This window comes from Cricetulus griseus, chromosome 7 (assembly GCF_003668045.3).
Source record: "Cricetulus griseus strain 17A/GY chromosome 7, alternate assembly CriGri-PICRH-1.0, whole genome shotgun sequence".
NCBI classification, from domain to species: Eukaryota; Metazoa; Chordata; class Mammalia; order Rodentia; family Cricetidae; genus Cricetulus; species Cricetulus griseus.
The window spans coordinates 121,351,834-121,374,071 of record NC_048600.1 but is presented as its reverse complement, the minus strand read 5'-3'; the positions used below and the strand labels follow the sequence as shown (position 1 = coordinate 121,374,071).

Here is a 22,238-nt window from a genome sequence, read left to right as displayed (position 1 = left end):
TTTCCCCCAGTTTGGGGGACTGGGGATGCAGACCAGAAGTTAGAGTGTTTGCCTAGCCTGCATGAGGCCCTGGGTTTGATCCCAGAGACCACATAAACCCATAAGCACCCATCTGAAACTCCAAGAGGCAGAAGCAGAAAGGTCCAAAGCTCAAACTCATTCTCAGCTACTTGGCAAGTTCGAGGCCAGTGCGGGATACTTGAGTTCTTGTCTCAGAAACAAACAATAGTAACAACCACCACAGGAACTTCTTTTGCTGGTGTGTAATTACAAATGGAACCTTCCCACTGGAGTACTCATGTACTTTTTGTTTTAAAGAATACAAGATGATTTCTAGAAGCCAAAAACAGTTAACAGCTAGTGGATTTGAGACAATCCTTTGGGAGGATTTCATCAGTGCAAAACAGTCAAACAAAGACAAGTGAGTCTCCATGTGAACCGTGACAATAGCGGCCACCACGCCTATGATAATGGCAGTGGCACAGCTGATACTCAGTAAGACCTGTGCTGAGGGCTCCACATGCATTGTTGTTTCACTTTGTCCCGACATGGAGTTCCATACAGCCCATTTTACAAAATGACGGAAAGTAAGGAACTCGCCTGAGGACAGATGGTTGCCAAGTATCAGAAGTAGGATTTGAACACAGCAAACCTCCTCATTTCAGCTCAGCCTGGAAACAACAAAGGACAAAGAAATAACTGCCCAGATTTCTGTGGTGGCACAGAGCCAAAAGCAGACAAAAGGGCTGGAGAGATGGCTCAGTAGTCAAGACACTGACTGTTCTTCTAGAGGCCTCTGATTCAGTCTCAGAACTTAGGTGGTGGCTCTTAACCACCTATAACTATAGTCACAGGGGACCCGACACCCTTGTCTGGCCTCCATGGGCACTGCATGCAGTGTGTGCATAGATATGCATGCATGCAAAACAACCCATACACATAACATTACATAAACATTGAAATTTTAAGGAAAAAATGAAATTTCCATATTTTCTGCCTAAGCTACCTAAAGCTTAGGAGTATCCTAGAAACAATCCAGGAACCTGCATTCCAGTACCAGACACACTGCTGGGAATGCCATGTGAGCCTGCTGAGGCTGCTACCACCTCCACAAATACAATGGAGCAATGCTGTCAACCTCCCAGGCTTACAGAAGGATCAGACCAGGTAACTTAGAACAAACGGCACAAATGCCCTCAATTGACTTTCTTGCTCTAACAAACTAGAAAACAAGTGGAATTCACAAAATTTGCAATGTTTACGCATAAGGAAATTCTCCTTATGTTTAAATCTACGTACAGACTTGCTACAGCTACAGGCATGTTTGTTACATAGTTAAATTTATTAATTCTAGCACTAATATTAAAATTGTCTGTGTCCAAACATCTTAATAAAAGTTTGGTATTTTAGAAGGCAATTTGACTGTACCTACAGAAATAAAAATGTGCGGTTTCTAAATATAACAAACATGTATACAAAAAAAGAATGCTATTATCTCTATACTTCAGGCAAGTGCCACTCACTAAAGGTGATACCTAGTAATTTTATACACACACTCTCTCGCACGCATGTGCGCATGCGCGCGCACACACACACACACACACACACACACACACACACACACACACATCACCTCTTTAAAACACTTCTATATACAAATATAATTCACTACACCTTTTTACATATTTTCCCAAGATAGCCCAAATACACTATTTATACTATTGTACAAGCTATTACATAAACTAATGACCCCACCAATAGAGCAATTCACCTCCTAGGAATCCACACATAGTCTAAAACATACAAGTGTGTAAGTCTATTCTTGATACTATAACTGATAGGCTGGTATCTTTAAGCCCTGGGCAAAGTTGTTTACCTCCATATTATCTCATGGAAATCATATTTAAACTCCCAACCACTACTCTAAGATCCATGCTTTCCTTTTCACACCTACTAGTAGGTCCCCACCTAACCACTTCCCACCATTACAGTTTTTAAGGGGTGCTTTCACCTTGTTCCCCTTTGCTCCTCTGCCTCCTGAGCAAAACATGGGCTTCCCCATGTGACCCTGCAGGATATGGCACTTCCTCTTAGTATCTGAATGACATCTGTTCATTAAAAGGTAGTTGTCTCCCCATCATCTTATCATACTTGATTAAAACAAATCCCTGGTATATTTAATATAAGATACACAATGATCTAGGCATTAGTGTGTGAACCAAAGCATTCTTTACAATAATAACAAAGAATGGAAGACAGTAGAGACAGTTTTTAAAAGTGTATTTTTAAAAATGTACATGGCAATGGTTTTGAGAATAAGTAAAAAAAAATGAGTTATAAAGCGGTACATATACATTTCATAATTTCTTATTCACATGGGCATAGATGTTAGGTACCTATTAATGAATAATATATACCAAATTGTTGATGTGATTACCACTCATAAGGAAAGAAGGAAATAAAGAACATACAAAATCTTGACCCTTCATTTTGCACCCTCTACACTGAGGCTTCGGCAACTATTAAGTTTTCTACATTAAGAAAAAGTCAGCATTCATCATGTTTGGTTACATAACGCCATCAGTAACTGAGGAGTTTTAAATAATATGCACATATGTTCCCATAGTTCTATGGAAGTCTAAGCACAGCTGAGCTAGGTCCTTGGCTTGCTACTCAGTAAGACTACAACGTGATTTGATGATCTGTGTTTTCATATCCTCAACTATAGACAGGTCCACTTCCTTCCCCCATGATCAACATCTAGTTCCCTGTGCCCACATGAATCATGGAAACTACTTCCTCAAAGTCAACAAAGGGCGTGGCAGCAAGACCTAGAGTAAGATGTGCTGAATGCAACACAACGCTATCACAGGAGTGAGCTCACCACTGCCATACCCTATTGGTTAGAGACAAGTCACAGGCCCTGCCCTTTTTCATGGGGAGGAAATTATGGAAGGAATATCAGAAATTGGGTTCCGGGGGCTACCTGAAAGACAACCGATCATAAAAACAAGATGATTATCAGTCCTTGATGGCTATGATCTCCTTAGAAAGGTTTTATAAAGTCATAACCAACTAAAGTCAAATACAACTACAATGTTTCTTTGTCAAGAAAAAAGCCAGATACTAAACACAAAAATGTAATGGTAGAATTTTAATTGAAATAGTAACGAAATTTGGATCAGTGGGTCTTCTAAAAGAAAACATGGGTAATAGTGTGAATGTAAACCAAGGGATATGCAAAAAGAAAGCAAAGAATCTCAGCAGTTACTGGCACTGGAGTTTTTGGTATAAAATGCTAAGTACACTAATGCATGATGCATATTTGGGGGACAAAAAGGAAGCATGATAATAAGGGCTAGAATATGGCCTCATAATACTTCCAGGGAGAATGAAGCGAGGCTGTTTCCAGCCTACAAAGGAACAAAGGTAAAGGGAAGGTGTCATCTCCCCTGAATAGGGATCCCAACAAAAGCCTTCAAAAGGACTCCGCATCTTTAATAATATAAAAAGGCTAGGGCACAAACAGCATCATCTAAAATGCCATTAGAAATGCTTCACATACAAAAAGGTCTAAGTAAAGCAGGGTTTTATAAAGTGATCAAAAAAGAAACACTAAGGGGGAAAATCTTTTAAGATTAAAGAGGTTTTTCAAAGGACAAGTTGAAGTGGCTGTAAAATTTATGAGGCAGCATTAAACTTCAGTTCTAAGTAACAATAAATTATTCACTATAAAAACATACATGTGTCAAATATTATAAGCCTCTTAAACTTTTTAAAACAATTCTTACAGAAGTTATTAGATGTAGTAGGTCAACATTAACAGATACCAACTTCTTCGTTAGCACAGTATGGACCACTCAGAGACAGAAGAGTGAAAGCTGGCTTTGGTGGGCTACTCAGTGCCATGGTGAGCTGACCACATGTGGAGTTGGCCTTCAAATCAATCTCTGTAACTTCAGCTAAAATAAATGTTAGTTTTACCTTTTCAATGTCTCCATGAATGTAAAATGACAAATATCTGTTAAGTAGTACACATGTGGATTAAAGCTCAAACAAAATTTAATTTTTAAAACAAATCAAGCCATAATTATTAAAGGAGTATGAAATACCCTGAGAAGGCTTTATGACCCTGACTGACCACCAGCCGTGTGTCACCAACCTGAACAGAAATACCTTTAGGCTTGTCCTTGCCAGCTCCTTCAGTGTCATGCCTCACAGTGTGTACAGCCACCTCTATAGTGTACAGCCATGTTTCCTCCACCATTTTATAAAGCCTATCCTTCCCTCTACAGTCTCTAAAAGTTCAATTTTTAAAAATTCTTTTGAACTATTATCTCTGCCATAATACACCTACCTTAGAAGGTCTTTACATATAGTAAATTAAATATGTATCAGTGACTAATAATCTTCATTAAAGCACACATTAACTCAACTGAATACAATGACTTAATGAAATTTCTAACATGCTTGCATCTGCTACGAGGAACTGAAAATAAGTTGTAAATATGAAAAGTACCATCCCTACTTCATGAAATTGGGATCTTACAGAAAAGTCAGACATTAAATATTTGCAGATGTCATAAGTGCAACAGAGAAACATGGAGATCTATAGGAAGAAGTAACAGGGTCACCTGAATGGACTTAGAAGTCAGACTTTTGTGAGGTTGTGGATCTGGAAGATGGATAGGATTGATGAGAACCATCAGACAGTCAGTTTTTCCCATTGCTTATCATTTAATCAATAACTAATATCTTGTAATTGAGTAACTATTTTTCATTAAAATTTATTTGATTATAGATAATGGTGATGGTTAATTTTCATTGATAGATGGTTGAGATTTGAAATCATACAGGAGATACACTTCTGATCATATCTTTAAAAATATTTCCACCAGGCATGGTGACACACACTTTTAATCCCAGCACTTGGGAAACAGAGGGAGGCGATCTCTGTGAGTTCAAGGCCAACCTTGTCTACAGAGTGATTTCCATGACAGTCAGGACTGTTTCAGAGTAATCCTGTCTTGAAACACACACACACACACAATTTCCAAAGAAGCTTGGAATGTGGGCAGTACATCAAATGGGCTAGGGTGCTGAGCTGAGTAAAAAAGAAGAAAGTGGGAAGCCAGCTGGATACCAGCATTCATCTCTCTCTGCTTCCTGACTGCAGACACAATGTGCCCAGGCACATAAGTTCCTGTTACCATGCCTTCCCTGAAATGATGGACTCTATTCCCTCAAACTGTGACCTAAAACAAGCCCTCCCTCCTTAAATTGCTTTTCTCAAATATTTTTGTTCCAGCAATGAAAAAATAAAAGGTAGCTAATACAGTGAATTAAAAAAGACAAATTATTTTTGATGTGTAGATTTTATTATGTTTTCACTTTCCAGTAGAGTGTCTGGAGGATTAAGAAATATTATTTCTCCTGGGGCTGGAGAGGTAGTTCAGCTGTTTAAAGTTCTTGCTGCTCTTCCAGGGGACCCTAGATTGGATCCCAGCACCCAAGTTGGGTGGATCACAACTGCTTGTAACTCCAGCTCCAGGGGATCCATCTCCCTCTTTTGGATCCCATGGGCAATCCTGTACACATCATACATTCAACACAGATACACACATATAAACATAAATTAAAAAATCTGGTTTTTATAAGAAGAATATTTCCACTCTATTTTTTCTCAAACTTTATCTTGTGGTCCAAAAAAGAAAATTTCCATTCACCTAGACTATTGCTAATGTCATGTATTTCCTATCCTGAATCCTTTTATGCACACTTTAATCTTCACAAGTATATGTAAAATCACAAAGACTAGTGCATCAAAACCATATGTGCACTTTTCCCATGTAAAACAGGTTATAAATCACATCCCAAGGGCTTAAGCAGGCAACAGATAAGTGATTATGCTGCCAAATTCTAAACTTCCCTCTTGCACAATAAATAAAAGACCTAAAGCCAAATATTGGGGTTCAAACTTCACGTTGAAGATCAGAAAAGCAAAGCAGCTGAGCACAACTCTTACTCTACCTCAGACTGAAAGGCGATCCTGGCTCCACCAAACCTCAGACTGAAGCCTCTCCTCAGCGTGGCTGGAGAATCCTAAGACTTCAATGTCTTCCTATCTTCAGTGTGCCTGGAGAATGAATGCCTGATACTGACTACTGAAGACCTTGCTCCTATCTCTTATACCCCTCTAGTGCTGGGATTAAAGGTGTGTGATCCCAGGTGCTGAGATCATCTTTGTGTGAGCTGTATCTCTTTAGGACTGAATCAATCTTGTGTAGATCTGGGTGGCCTTGTACTCAGAGATCCATCTACCTTTTAATCCTGAGTCATATGATTAAAGGTGTGGGCCACCACTTCCTAGTTTCTGGCTGCTGGGATTAAAGGTGTGTATCACCACTGCCTGATCTCTATACCTTGAGGCTGACTTTGCTTTCTGAATCCTCAGGCAAGCTTTAATAAATCATAACTAATATATCACCATACTTCCCTTCTTTAATTATTTGATCCCTCTACATACATCCTTCTTTCTGCACTTTTGATACAATATGAAAACAGAAAAAAAAATGCTTGAAGGACTATTTAAAGAAAAACAGGTTACATTTTGTTGAAGTCACTGGCAATATTGTTAACATTGTCATAAAGGAAAATATATAATTATGTTACTGAATGTACACTTTCCAAACAATACACACAGAGAGAGAAAGAGAGAGAGAGAGAGAGAGAGAGAGAGAGAGAGACAGAGATAACAGATATTCATAAAATGACATAAAATGTAACATAATCTTACTTAAATATGTAGTAAATTCTTAAGCCTGTTATTTTTACCTACCTATCATCTATTCACAGCCAGCCCTCAATATTAGCAAAACTATAATGTAAACTAAAACATTATTATTAAAAAGAAAAAAGCTTCACTCTATGAGCCCCTTGCAAAAGCAGAGTTAAGTTTTAAGAACTTGACATTTAAACTCCGTGGCATACCTGTGGGCGTCACATGTTGACAGCACCAGCATGTTGTCTTCCCCAGAAGAGGACTGCCATGATTCACTTAATTTAGGTTCGCCTGTCTCCAGTTCACCCATTACCCAGTCGGGTAGCTTCTCTGGACTTGAACCTTTTGGTTGTGCTGGATTTGGTTCATCAAAATAGATGGACTGTTTTTTAAAAACCAGAGAAATCAATCTTATAAAATGTACTATAAAGAAAACACTTAAGTTTTCCACCAACTTTCAAATTTGACAAAAGCTTTTCAAATATTCAATTTAAGTTAATTACAATATATAAAATTTATCATTGAATACATAATAAATTATGAAATATTAAAATAATAAGAATGGCTAATACATTTACATTTCAGTTATGTTCTACTATACAAGAAACCTAATGAACAACAAGATTACATGGCAGATAAATCTGGCAATAATTATTTATATAAGGAAGTGATATTAGTATTATAATAGTGGTTCTCAACCTTCCTAATGCTGTAACCCTTTAATACAGTTTCTCATGTTATAGTGATCCCAACCATAAAATTATTTTTGCTGCTACCTTATAACTGTAATTTTGCCACTATTATGAATCATGATGTATGTTTTTTGGAGTAAATGCTTTGTCAAAGAGGTTGTGACTCCTCACAGGTTGGGAACCAGTGCTTTATAGTTAAATGGAAAACTTTTTAAATTATGTCTTACTCTATTTCTTCCTGTAACCATCAATTAGTCTGCACACATAGGCGCGCAAGTGTGTGTGTGCGCGCGTGCGCACACACACACACACACACACACACACACATATATATATATATATATATATATATATATATATATATAATCAGTATTTGGAGTAACCACAATTAAAACATGCCAGAAATTAAAACTAAAATTAAAAATCTCTCAATGAGGTGGGAACTACAAAGTCAGAGACATGGGAGGTCAAGACAAAGCACCAGGCCTTCTTTGTATCATTTGTGAAATAAAGTCCTTCCCTACAACTTTATAAAATTGAATGTGAGTGGAAAAAATGTGACAAAATATATTCATATCCTGATATCTAATGTTCTTCATAAAATATTCCATTTTTAGACACTGAGGTGGCATTAGCCCATTAGTTTCAATGAGACAAGTGCATGATACTGTTTCTGGAGAAAACACTAATTTTGTAACAATTACCTAAGTATACACAAAAGGCTTCAAGGGGCTACTCTTCAGGAAATACTCACACATGAATCCCTTATCTTAAATCAGAAATGCATGATTTCTTTTTAAAGGAGATACATTTGTCTCACTCATGCTCTACTTCTCTTCCCATGGTTTGATTTATCTGCAGTCAACCATGGCCTGATATATTAATGGAAAATTCCACAAATAAGTTTTAAACTAGGTGCTATTATAAGTTGTAATAAACTCTGTTCCACTATTTTCAGCAAGATGTATTCGCACAAGATCTATATACACTGTTGTGCTGGGTAGTTCTATGGCAACTTAATACAAGGTAGAGTTATTTTGGAAGAAGGAAGCTCAATTGAGACTGGCCCATGGGCAAGTCTAGAGGGCACTTTTTTGATTAATGATCGATGTGTAGGAGGCCAGCTCACTGTGCACAGTACCACCCCTAGGCTGGTGGACCTGGCTACTATAAAAAAGATGGCTGAACAGGCCATGAGGAGCAATCCAGTAAGCAGCATACCTCCATGGCTTCTGCTTCAGTTCTGCTTCCAAGTTCCTGCCTTGAGTAACTGCCCTGATTTCCTTCAACGATGGACTGTGATGTGAAAGTGTCAGAGAAATAAACTCGTTCCTCTCCAAGTTGCTTATAGTCACAGCAATAGAAACCCCGACTAAGGCGACTACCTACTTACAGTCAGTAGCTGTCTTAGTTGTCTCAGTATAGTACAAACAACTCTATGCTGTCTGCTATTTTGGGAATCTCCTGGAGATGGGGGATAAAAGCTTCACAGATAAGAGGGAGACTGATGTACTCATTCTAATGTCTAATCAAATACACAGAGTCACATATTTCCCCAATACTTCTGATCTTGACAGTATGTATGTACTCCTTCTGCAAGGGATAATAGCACTAAAAGTTTTTGTGTTCTGCCGCTAGCAAAGGCAATTACCCTCTGGTGTGCAGTATGCTGTGTCACTAAATTTCAATTAGTAAATTGCTAAAATGTAGAGAAATCCTGTATTTTGTAATAATTCTGGCATACATATATATGCAACTACAGTTAGCTGTCCACTTAGATACCATACTCATAACCCATGCAAACCAAGGGGCAAGTTTATGTTTACAAGGAGCAAGACAGGGACAATTCATCAACTAGCCATAAAATAACTGCCTTGTAACAAAGCTGACAATAATTAAATCAACTATAGAAAACCACTTTTAAATTCTAACTTACTATTATCAACAGACTAGCATGAACCTCTAAAAGCCATTACACTGATAATACATTAAATAATATACATGAAAGAATTAATAAACTAGAATTTACTGAAACACTTAAAATATTGAGTCAAATTTGAAAATTAGTAATTAAGGTCAATTTTAAAATTCTTTTTTATATAAGGGAATGTAAGTGAATAAAATATAACAGAATGTTTTCTATTCAAAGTAGGGGGAAATGAGTGAGAAGAAACGTAACGATAACTCTTTCCGCCAGCCGCCTGAGTTCCACTGCCACTTTAGGGCCCCCAAATAACACAGAGTCTTATATTATTTTCAATGCTGCCGGCCAATGACTAGGATTTCTTATTTGCTAGCTCAGTCTTAATTATCAACCATAACTACTAATCTCTATATTTTTATAAGGACTTATCTTACCGAGGATGCTGGCCTTATTTATGCATCCTCTTCCTGGGATCACATGGCGACCCTCTACTACATTTCCCAGAATCCTCCTTCTCTCCCAGTCCCGCCTATCTTGCTTCCCTATTGGCCAACAGTGTTTTATTCATTAACCAATAAGACAAACATATACACAGAAGGACGCCCCCACATCAAAGAAAAGTTTTAACTTATATATTACCTAGCATATATGACTCAGTATTATTTCCCTTCCCAAAGGGATGATACATCACACTCACTTTTAAGAACTGAAACTATTATGCAGTGGTCAATGGTACCTACCATATATGATGGTAATGTTTTTAGTGTTCCTGGCTCAGGACGTTGTGTAAAAGGGCCTTCAAGTACTCCTCGCCTAAGCATATGCAGTAACAGCTTTGCATACAGGTTCCGATTCTTCCTACCCATAAGTCCTGCACCTGATCCTGAGGGCTCACACAGCTTTTTGATCCAAAGAGCACATCTCTGCCGTTCTGTAAGTACATAAGAGCTAAGTGAAACCTGATGTCAATGACAAGACATTAAATTATAAAGACCTATATATGTACCTAGTGTAATCTAGAACAGGAATCAGCCAACTTTTGTAAAAAGCCAAACTGTAACACAAGCCATGTGATTTCTCATGTAACTACTCAAGCTGACCACCTTATCAAGAAAGCATTAATAAACCATATGCAAGCAAATCATGTGGCAACATTTCAATAAAACTTTATAACAAAGAATGGTTGTGGGCTGAAAAAAAGACTGTACACTCCCAATCTAGACTAACTTTGCTGGTTGCAATTGAGCAACACAAACATGAATACATATTTCATAAAAATAAAATTCCTAGTATCTATCTTTGATAGTTAATAAAAATAAAATTTCTGAATACTATTAAACATGTTTTTAGATAAAATTTTTGCATCAATAAACTAACTTTAGACATACTGAAAAGGCTGCCCCTAACTCCTAACTATACAAACACAGACAGATAAAACACACTCTCTGACTATCAAGCAGTAGATTTTCCCTCTGAAATTAAATCCAAACATTTTATCTATTAAAGCCAATAATTCCAAGGGATTGCAGCTGATTTAAGGTTTTCTTTTACTGTCTCTAAAATAATTGAGTAAATAATTTCATGAAATAATTATCCCTTTAAAAACTCTACCTAAATTGCAGAACATTTAATCCACATATAATTTAATCCCCATATAATGACCCATTGAGTGTATTATCTTGCTGTTACACAGGATTTTTAACTCTCACAAAGACTACTCTGATATTTTTATCAGCCTAACTCAATTTGTGGATTATATATATTATACAAATCACTAATCTCTTGTCTTATAAAGGTCATATTCATTTATTGTTTTGCCTACCAAAAAAAAATCACTAAGTCTGGATTTACCACTTTGTAATCTCACTAACAGGCATGAGAATGTAGGCTTCTAAAAAAGTGTACTTTTGCTCTGAAAAGTATATGATCACCAAACAAACTTTATGAATATCCAGTGTACATTATACAAACAGAAAATACATAAGTGGATTGATAAGCTTGAGCAAGTAGTTGAAAATATATTATTGTCATGTCTTCCAGGAAAATGACATCTACATTCAATGCACACACATTAGTACACTAGATTAATAAAGAGCTTAATTCTCTACTTAAAATGGTAGAAAAGTCCACTGTCAAAGGTAGCTTTAGCTGTAAGACTAGATGAGCCTGTACAAATTTCTAGATCTTAAATGGGATGAGTTCTTACATGTTCATTATGAAGTAGTAAAAGATGGTCATGAATGTTCCATATAGATAATGTGTATAGTTATAGTTAAGCAATTCTAAATACCTAAAATCTATTTTTAAAAGAAGACAAAATATGAGAATAGTCTGATTTGAGACACATTTATAATGGGAAATCCTAATACAAAAATTCTTAACTGGCAGATCCAAGACAAAAAAAAAAAGCAGGAAAAAAGTAGTGATTATCATAGTTCTGGGATCAACATAGGTCTCCATCAATGGGAAAATGAATAAAGAAACTATGGTATGTATACACAGTGTGATTTTATTCAGACATAAGAACAAATTCATGTCATCTACAGGAAATGAACTTCAGCTCATCATGTTAAGCAAAGCAAACCAGATTGAGGAAACCAAACACCACACATTTTTCTCTCATACACAGAATATAGACATTAAAAAACAGACATGGGAATAAGAAGGTTCACTATTACAGAAGAGAAAAAAGAAAAGCAAAAGTAGGAGGAGAGACAAGAGAGGATAATAAAGGAAATGACCATGATCAAAATAAATATGATGTTCATAACATGTATGAAAATTTCACAATGAAATCCATTATTTTGTGCAATTAATATGTAGTAATTTTTAAAAGGTAGAATATCAGAAGAAGATATGATATACATGTATCATTATATACTATTAGGAGTCATCATGAATCAGCAATGGATGTGAAAGAATGGAACTTGATCCATGAGATCTGAAGAGCGACAGAGGAAGAAAGGAGGGGCTAAGGACCAACAAGGTAAGAAAAGAGTCATAAGGAGACAGTTCAAGTGAAGGCCAGGGCAGGCTGCAGGCTTGGGAACAATGACTGAGCAAACTGCATCATTTCTATGTCACACTCTGGTCCCTCAATGCAGCTCCTTTCTTAAGTCTGTAGTATTAAATCAGTCCCTCACTTAGAATATAAAGTGAGCTCAGAAGCTCATGGAAATAAGAACTTGGAAGAAATAAGCCAGAGCTTCTTGGGCCCACTCCACACACCCTACTCAATGTCTACCAAATCCTAATCACCCCTATAGTCAATAATACAACCACTGAAGCTTAGAGGATCTCCCTGAGCCTCTCTATTCTATGCAACTGTCCTCCGATGCCTTAAAATGTCTGTACATCTCTATCTTGAAACAGTGTCTCATTCCAAAAGTAGAAATAATAGGACAGAAGTGAGAAGCATGAAAGCAACAAAAACTCATTCATGGTTGATCTTATCAGTCAATCAGATTTTAAAGAGTCAGAGGTTAACAATGGGTGCATGAACTAGAAGTCATTTCCAAAGGAGGAAGAAAAAGACCAAGTGAAGAAAGAGAAGCTTTCTGTAAGATCTCATGCTTTAAGCTCATGGCATACATATGACATGGCATCACAATAAAATCCTGCCAAAGCTTAGGGGACACTGCCACTAAATTTTTATTTATCCTGGAACAGCTCAAAGTAAGCAATCCTATATCAATGGTAAACATTAGAATTAAGACATTTTTTAAAAGGGGAATTTCAACTTCATTGTGTGACATTTAATCTTGATTGATTTAATATTGATTCAGAATCACCATGGAAACACATTTCTGGGTGTGCTTATGAGGGTGTTGCCAGAAAGATTTAACTGAAGAGGGGAGACCCATGCTATATGTCGGCAGCACCATGCCATGGACTGGAGGAGCCAGACAGAAACTGAGAAGTAGCATTCACTGCTGTTTCCTGACTATAGATGCAGTGTGACCAGCTGCCTCAAACTCCAGACACTAGGCCTTCCCCACCATCATGGACTAAACCCTCAAACTATGAGCCAAAACAAGTTTGGAAGATGCATTTTATAGGTGTTTTGTCATTGCAACAACAAAACAATAGCTAATATAACTGTTTTGATTAAATAATTTTTTAATTTTAAGAATCTAATTACAGCTACATATGGTGGCACATGCCTATAATCCAAGTACTGGGGAGGCTGAGGCAGGTGGATTGCCATATATTGAAGGCTATCCTGGGCTATATAGTGAACACCAGTCCAGCCAGGGCTATATAGCAAGAATATCTCAAAAACAAGAAAGAGTCTAATTCAAACACTATCTTACCTGACCTGTGGGGTAATTTTAGAACAAAGGGCTTCATATCTACCACAAAGTGATCAAATTCTGCATCCAGCTTCTCCCATTTTTCTTCTTCGCTTTCCATTTCCATAATCGGTTCTGTGAAAGAATTAAAATTAAGCATCAGGTATCTGTATGAGGAAAGCTATGAAACTATGATAAAATACATGAAAGAAAATTTGTCAATTAAATACCAATCCTCCTTCATTGACTGCTAGACTCAATAAAATTCCAATAGGCAAGCTGACTAAAATTTATATGAGAAGATAAAACAGAGTATCAGCTACAATTTTGAAAAATCATGAAGCTGGAGGGTTGACATTACCATATTTTAAGATGTGCTATAGTAGTCAAGACATTATGGTACTGCCCAGAGAACAAACAGACCAGGAAGACAGAAGAGAAAGAACAAAATGGACCAATGCAAACATGGACTCCTGATTTCCAGCAGAGGCATAATCAAAGAGAAATGACAATTTTTATAACAAATAATGCTGTAACAATAATGCTATACTATGCATGAAAATTAAGTCCAAATGAAGAGTGGACCTAAATGTAACTGTAAGAAATGAAAATAAAGGAAAAGATCTCCATGACTTTATTAAGGCAAAAAGAGAATTATCTACAAATAAAAAACTGATATACAACATTGGACTTCACTCTCCAACCCCCACTCCCAAAAATCCCCTGCAAGTTTTGATCTGTGAAGACTCTATTAAGGGACTGAGAAAAATAGAGACTGGGGGAAATTCTTGCAAATTCTGCATTTACAAATAACTTATATCAATAGCACATGAGTGGCTGGGGAAGTATTAGATCTGTGCTACAGTGATGTGTGCTGTGAGGCCCTGGTTCAACCTCCAGCACAGAAAAAATAGTACTAATAAAGAAAATGTGAATAATTCTCATTGCTTAGCCATAAGAATAAAAACCATTTAGTAAACATAATGACAAAAATCAATCCCTTTGACAGTAATTGATTGCATATTTTAAAAAAGAGAGTAGAGATGATGAAAACAAATGAATCCTAAGATTCTGAAATGATGGTTGTACCCTGTTGTCATTATAGACTAGATACATGGTTTTAAAAAACAGTACTGAATCCTCCAAACATGTATAGCTCCTATGTGGCAGTTAAAATTATATTTTAAAGCATCAATCCCTTCCCCAAAGAAAAATTCAAATAATGGCAATTATGCACATAAAAAGATGCTCAACATTACTAGTCACTAAGGAAATGAAAACCAAAACCATACCGCAATACGCCAACAACACATGAGGACAGCCAAAAGTAAGCCAAGACATGCAAAGTGCTGGTGAGGAGGAAGAACACAGAACTCTGGTGTGTTGCCTGCCAGAATGGGAAACAACAAGGGCAGTCTTTCAAAGCTAACCATGCACTCACCATATGACCAAGAAATCCCAAATGAAATGTAAAAGCTATATCCAGACAAAAAGTGCAAACATGGTGCTTAGAGCAGCTTTTTAAAAAATCAGCACTGCAAACAGCCCACAAATTGTAATATAATCACACATACTAACATTGCACTCAGCAACAAAGAATGAATATTGATACACAAAACAACATGACTAAACTACAGTGAAAGAAGCCCTTTTCAAAAGGTTATGTGCTAAGTCCACCGATACTAGTCCCAGAAAGGGGGAAAAAAACTTCAGCAGAGAGAATAGCCAATGGTTCATGGAGGTCATCAGTGAAGGACAGTCTGAATAGAGAGGATGTGTACTAGAAAACTACCAGGGGCATTTAACTGTTCTGCACATGAAATGTAGGTGGGATGTGAAGTCTGTACATATATAAGAATTCACTGAACTCCACACCAAAATCTTAAAGTTCCTCAATTCCTCCCTAAATTTTAAAATTATTAATTCTTCATATATACTGAATATATAATTGGGGTAAAACAGAATTTTGTTTCTGACAAAAACAGAAACAAACTAACTTATGTTAAAATATATCCAGGAGTTAGTGAGGTGGCTCAGTTGCTAAAGAGCTTACTGCTTAAGAATGGGGACCTGAGTTCTGATCCCCAACACTCACATAAAAAAATCCAGCCATGGTCACCTGTGTCTGCAATTCTATTGCAGTGGAGGCAGAGACCGGTGGTTTCCTGGAATTCACAGGATATCCAGTCTACAATAGATGAGTACCAGGTTCAGTGAAAGACCGTGTCTCAAAGGACAAGGTGGAAGGAGTTTGAAATCTGGTCTACACATACCTCTAACCCTTATCGATAGCACAAGCATGTAACAGCATTACTCAGAATGCTCAATGCCTCCCTAGGTTACAGCGTAATCTTGAGGCAAGGCTGGACAATTTATGCAGACTTTGTCTCCAAATAAAACAAGTAAAAATGAGTGTAGTTTACTAATTGGTGCAGTATTTGTCTAGCCTGTCTGAGCCCTAGATTCAGTCTACAGAACCTCAAAAAATTAATTTCATATATATATATGAAATTAATTTATATATATAATTAATATATATACATACATATGTATATATATATATATATTAATATGTGTATACATTCAGCTCAGACCCCAAAACTGAAGAAAAAGAGAAAATATATATCCATAATCAATATGCCCATTTAAACTATGAACTACCATATACTTACATAATATACAATATCCAATTTGTCACATATTTACAAACTAAGGATTGGGAGAAAACTTTTTCTCTGCCTTAAAAGCTGTCCTGTTCCACAACTTAACCTTATCCATGAAAAACGAGTTTCCAGCATTTAGTTTCTCACCAGTAACCTCTACAACCACCTGTCCTGTCTTGGACAAGTTACCCTACCTTTCACCAATTCACTTCACTTCCCTCAAAGCCACGAGAGGGAGCTATGGCCTCACTATTGCACATAAAATGCAATTCTTTTCCATCTTTCACTCCCTCCACCCAGCACTGCCCGGAAGGGCAAACACTGGCTAAGATCCTCCCTGCTGCTTCCCAGCTACAGTTCCTCCCACAACCATCCTCTTTGGAGCCTCCAGGCATCTGGCTACCCCACTTGCTTCCCTTTCCCATTAGGAATACCTCCACCTGACAGTAGCACCTTCTCCTCAGCTGCTCACCTGCACCTCTCCCCTTCCTCCCTCCCTCCCTCCACCTCCCACCCCACCTCCTCTTCCTTTGGAGCTCTCCTTTCCACTTGGCAATGCTGCAAACCCCATTGATGCTGTAACTCCCTAACTAAGGAGCCACTCCTTAGAAATGGCACTGCCTTGGAGATAGATGGCTCTTTGAAGAGTTTACTTTTGATCAGTCCACAAAGCAACTTTTAAAATTTAATATACATCTTAAAGCCCTTAACCAACTGCAACTCTTCTCTCCATTTAAGGAAAAAAAACTTAGTTAATAAAAAATAGATGGTACCAGCCCTATTAAAATGATTCTCCTCTCAACCTAGCTCTGTCTTACATCCTTACCTTGCCTCTATTCCTGCATCCCAAGCAGTAGTAACTCTCCTTTCCAAGGTGATATCTCTTCCTATCATTTATCAATCATCAGTTCCCTACTTCCTCCCTATTTCAAATTCTCCATCTCCTCCATCTCCCCTGGCTCCCTCCCCTCCTATGTCACCCTTCACTCTAGCCTTCCACTCACCAGTCCACTCTTTACTTCTCCAGCATCGTCCTCCATAGGAATTACCTTTCCAATCTAGCATGCTGCTGAACCCTAGAGTCCCCCCCCCCAACCCCGGGATCCAAACATCTAACTTCTGTCTTCATGGTACCACATCTCACAGCACCTTACCCACCTCACATCTCGCTACTCCTAGAAATGCAGCTTCAACTTCAGTAGTTCGCTCCCTCCTGCATTGCTGCCTCCCAGGTCATTTCTTCTCAGTCTCCCAATGGCTCATTTCTCCAGCCACCATCAAGTCCAGATGCTGCATTGCTCTTTCTTCAGTTCTTTTAATCTGACTTTCACCTTCTCTCTGGGCAATCACAATCAGTACTGGTATTTACCTTAAATTTTATTGCTAACTCTACTCTCTCCTTGAAGTTCCAACCTTGTATTTACAACAGCTTCCTGGACCTATTCTGTATTGTCCTGTTTGTTACAAAGTTACATATATCCCAAAGAAAGTTCCTTACAATTGTCCCATATGCTTAGTGGCATCATCTATTTCCTCTTCCTTGCTAGACATGTCAAGGTTTCCATTATGTAAACTCTCCATAAAGCAACCAGGGGCAAACACACAGAAGCCCCAGTTCTTCTATTCTCACTACATTCTATCCGATAAAACCCTTTGCACCACAAACTTGTACTACTACAATGACCCCATGACCTGCCCTCCAGCGAGCCTTGTCTCTACCTGAGGAAAAGTGAAGCTTATCAAAACTATTGCAAATCTCTCTACTGCCTACTACAGGATACTTCCAAACCCTACGTTAGCCGTGCAAGTGTCTTCCCATTTAGGCCTCTCTTCCCACTCTCTGTCTAACTACACAAACCCACCAATGGCCATTTCAATTTCCCCATTGTCACAATGAACTTCTCACCATTCTTCAAACACTCCAAGCCTTACCTAACTCGTTTCCCAATGCACACAGGTCTTTACAGACCCAGGGACAGATATATACAGTTCAAATGTCGTTGCTGAGTGTAGCTAGTCCCACTTACCCTAGGCTAATTGTTGCTCTCATCTTACTGTGTCACTGCATTTACCATACATTTGTATGTCATTTACATACTTCCTACATCTGGGAGCGGCTCTTGGAAAGCAGGGGTCCTGACTTACACCTTAGTAAGCACCTTGCATGTTGTCAAGAACATGTCAGGAGCTAAAGAACTGATTGCTGAATAAACAGATTGGTGTTCAACTTATGTATGACTAACTGCCTTTTTGACAGTTTTTTTTTTTTAGGGGAATACAAGTTTATGTGGGTATGTACAGTTTCATGTGGAGTTTTCGAATGTCTTCCTTGATCACTATCCACATTAATTTTTGAGAGAGGACCTTTCACCAAACCTGGAGCTCATCAATGCAGCTAGGCTATCTGGCCAATGAGAATCAGGAATCCACTTGTCTCTAGGGTTACAGATGCTCACCACCACATTCAGCTTTTATTTGAGTGTTGGGGTTCCAAACTCAGGTTCTCATACTTGAACAGCAGGCGCTTTACAGATGGAGCCATCTCCCCAACCCCAAATGATTGGTTTTTAATGCTTCTATTCTGAACACCAAACAGGTCTTACAGAACCGCAATATTACACATGTTCCTAATTCCACTTGCCAAAAATGGCCATTCTATTTTTTGTGTTTCAAAGGGATGTTTCAATTTTAAGACATGGTTAAAACAAACTTCATTCATGGTTGGGGAGCTGGCTCTGTGGCAGAGTCACTTGCCTGGCATATGTGAGGCTCTGGTCTCAAGCCTCAGCACTGCATACATAATTAACTCATCAAGTAACTAGGTTTAAATCAATTTAACGAATAGTTGATAAGTTTGGAGTTGTGTTTACTTGTTTTGTTTTAAATTCCTACAATATTTTCAGTAGTTGGTGAAAGTACAGTATGATATTATATAAAACACACTATGATAGCATTCTAGACAATAAAGTTGAAAACAACTATTCAAATAGCTAAATAAACCAGTGGAAACTCCTAGGTCCAAAGCTTTAAGCACAGCTCTGCCCTAGACGTACTTCCAGGCTTACACCATCATGTCCATGTACTCAAAAATTTTGCCTAAGCCTGTCGTTTGGTGTGGCCAAAACAAAAAGGTTCCTCATAACCACTAATTCTCAATAAATCCTTTGACATTTGTGGAAATGTTAGTGTTTGATATTAGAGGAGACTAAAACTCAGCAGTTAAGTGACTCACCAAAATCATATAATTAAGCAAAGCCCAGATTAAAATTCTGAAATCCCTAGCTCTTACATAATCTGACCACTTGGCCATTGACATGTAAGTCAGAAATATCACCAACTAATAAAACAGTAATTTGACTAGTAGGAAGGCAATCTGAATGCTATCAGGATATGTAATAATCAAATCACAGAAAAGCAGAACCGGGCTGGGTCAGTAAAGTGCTTGCTGAAGAAGCAGGAGGACTGTGTTTGATCCCCAGTAACCACCTAAGAAGGCAGGCCTAAGTGGCAGACACCTCTATTTCCAGCACCAGAAAGACAGGCTCCCTAGATCCCATGCGCCCCAGCCAAGCCTAATCAGGGAGCCCAGTCTCAGCAAGAGACTCTCTCTCTAAAACAAGCTGGACAGCTCCTGAAGACATCTGAAGTCACATTGACTCCTGGCCTCCAAATCTGCACACACACACACACACACACGCACGCACGCACGCACACACGCACACACGCACGCACGCACGCACGCACGCACGCACGCATACACAGAAACGCGCACACACACACGTGCGCACGCACTCGCAAAAATAAAGTGATACTTAGTCAAAGCTAAAACTCCTTTCTTTGTCCCTTACTCATTCTCCAACAACAAAAAACTATAAATTAACATTTCAATTTTTGAAAGAATTTCTGCTACACAAATTATAGTGTATACACAAATTTCGTCAAGCTATGGAAATGCTTTTATACTCTTCATCAGAACTTCAGGTTTAAGGTATTAAAACTGAAAAATAAGGGCCCAGCATGGTGGCACAAGCCTTTGATACCCCAAATTAAGAGGCAGAGTTCAAGGCTAGCCTGGTCCACAGACTGAGTTCCAGGACAGCTACAACCATGTTGAGAAACCATGCCCCAAAAGTTTTTTTCTTTAATGGAAAAATAAGTAAAGCTCTATCTTTGGTTTAAAATTAAATAACTCGTAGCATGTCTTCCACTGACACAAATTACAATGTGACTACTACATGTACAGCCTACCTCAAAAGTATAAAAAGAATTTGGGTGGCTCTTATATTTATATTCTGTATTTATATGGTGTCTTTTATTAAACTCACTGGTGTCACTTTTTTAAAAAAATCTGTTTCTTTGTGGGCAGCTATAAAACAGGCTAAGACCTGTTTCAAAGTGCTCGGCTGCCATAAAATAGTAAGCCACCAATAGTAACAGCTTTAAAAGAGACACAACTGCTAAGCCAAGAACACACCTCATAAGCATAGTGTGTACCTTGCCAAACGCAATATATTCCTAAAAGCTGTATAAAATGCTATTTTTTGTTCCACCAAATCATATTTTAAATATACTCCAGGAGACTTGAAATGCCAACGAATCAACAAGAGTTACCAGGGCACATTTTTGCGGGTTACACATCTGGATATCTTCCCAGAGGACATCCGGGGCAGCTGCGGGCATTAGAAACGCATCCTGCTATGTCCTCCAGAGCACTTAACCAGATAGCCACGATTTCCACTCTCCTTTACAGGCTGGAGGTTGGGGCTTAGCGGCGGTGTGAAAGACTTGACTGAGTACCAAGCAATCAGCTGGACCTGAACACTGTGCACAGGACCCTGCTCTCCACTTAGCTGGGGGTAAGGGGATGGATGAGCCAGCTTGGCACGGGGCCCACTGGCATTTCGCTTGCCTGTTCTATCTTACTTTCAGTTTCTTTAAATGGTAAAGACAAGCCATAAAATACCAGCATACTGCTCGTGGTGGGGAGAAGGCGCACACGCCCTGTCACCCCCAGCACTCAGGAGGCTGAGGCAGGTGGATCTCTGTGAATTCGAAGCCAGCAAGGTCTACACAGTGAGAGCCAGGCTCAAACACAAAACAAAAGGCAGCTAGCTGTCCCACGTCCTTGTTCTCTGGGACCACTACAGACACTGCTGCCCGCTAAAGGGCCGCGACTCCGGGCTGGGAACCTTGCAAAGTCATGAGGACTTTCTGGAGCCAGCCTGCAGTCGGGTCCTGCTCCTCTCACTGATCTGGGGGCGCTTGAGAACTGCAGCTGTCCCGGTCCCCGCGGTCACTTCCTCCGCCGGTGTGAGCGCCGCCTGCGTGGCCCACCCAGGCCCGGGCGCTCTCCTCCCGGCTCCAGGGCACAGATCGCTCCTCACAACCACAAGCCCCCTACCTCGGGGCTCTGGGCCACGCCATGCCGCCTGACCAAACTTTACTGAGAACTTTCCCGGGCCTGGCCTTGGTTGCTAACCCCGCGGGGGCGCGCGCCACACAGGCCGCAAGCGCCGGCCCCCGGCCTGCGGCGACGCCCCTCCCCGAGCCAGCCCGCACGCGCGGGGGCTCCATCCCGCGCAAAATTCCACTCAGAACCTGGGAGCAGGGCGGGAGGGGGAGTTATTGGCGAGAGAAAAAAGGAGGGAGAGGGAGAGAGAACCTGGAGCCCCCACAAGCAAGCCGTCCACTCGGCCGCCGACGCCCCGCCGCCACAGCCAAACGGTTTCAAATCCTTGCGGGCCGATGGGTCGCTGGTGTCCAGCATAACCGGGGGCGGGACTACCGAGCTCGCCTGTCCCGCCCCCTCGAGCAGCGGCTGGCAGTCAACGCGGTTGCCATGGCGACGCGCTGGACTCTGTCTATCACGGCCCCTCACATCCTAGG

General features: G+C 39.3%; 1 protein-coding gene across 11 annotated transcripts in view; it reads right to left on the bottom strand.

Annotated features, from left to right (window-relative positions):
• Cep112 (centrosomal protein 112) overlaps window positions 1–22,158 on the bottom strand; it is a 375,808-nt gene extending 353,650 nt beyond the window's left edge. For 2 of the 11 annotated variants that reach the window (XM_027425836.2, XM_027425835.2), the window contains exons 1-4: window positions 20,964–21,632; window positions 13,711–13,824; window positions 10,138–10,328; window positions 6,991–7,163 (exon numbers count right to left, since the gene is read on the bottom strand). In XM_027425836.2, coding sequence (XP_027281637.1) covers window positions 6,991–7,163; window positions 10,138–10,328; window positions 13,711–13,824; window positions 20,964–20,973 — 488 coding nt within the window. In that variant the 5' untranslated portion in view covers window positions 20,974–21,632. Of the gene's footprint in view, window positions 1–600; window positions 672–6,990; window positions 7,164–10,137; window positions 10,329–13,710; window positions 13,825–17,510; window positions 19,731–20,963; window positions 21,634–21,753; window positions 21,958–22,014 lie in introns of those variants that run through there. The other 9 variants (XM_027425839.2, XM_035447391.1, XM_035447385.1 and 6 more) reach the window with 9 other exon arrangements.
• Between the last annotated feature and the right edge of the window lie 80 nt (window positions 22,159–22,238).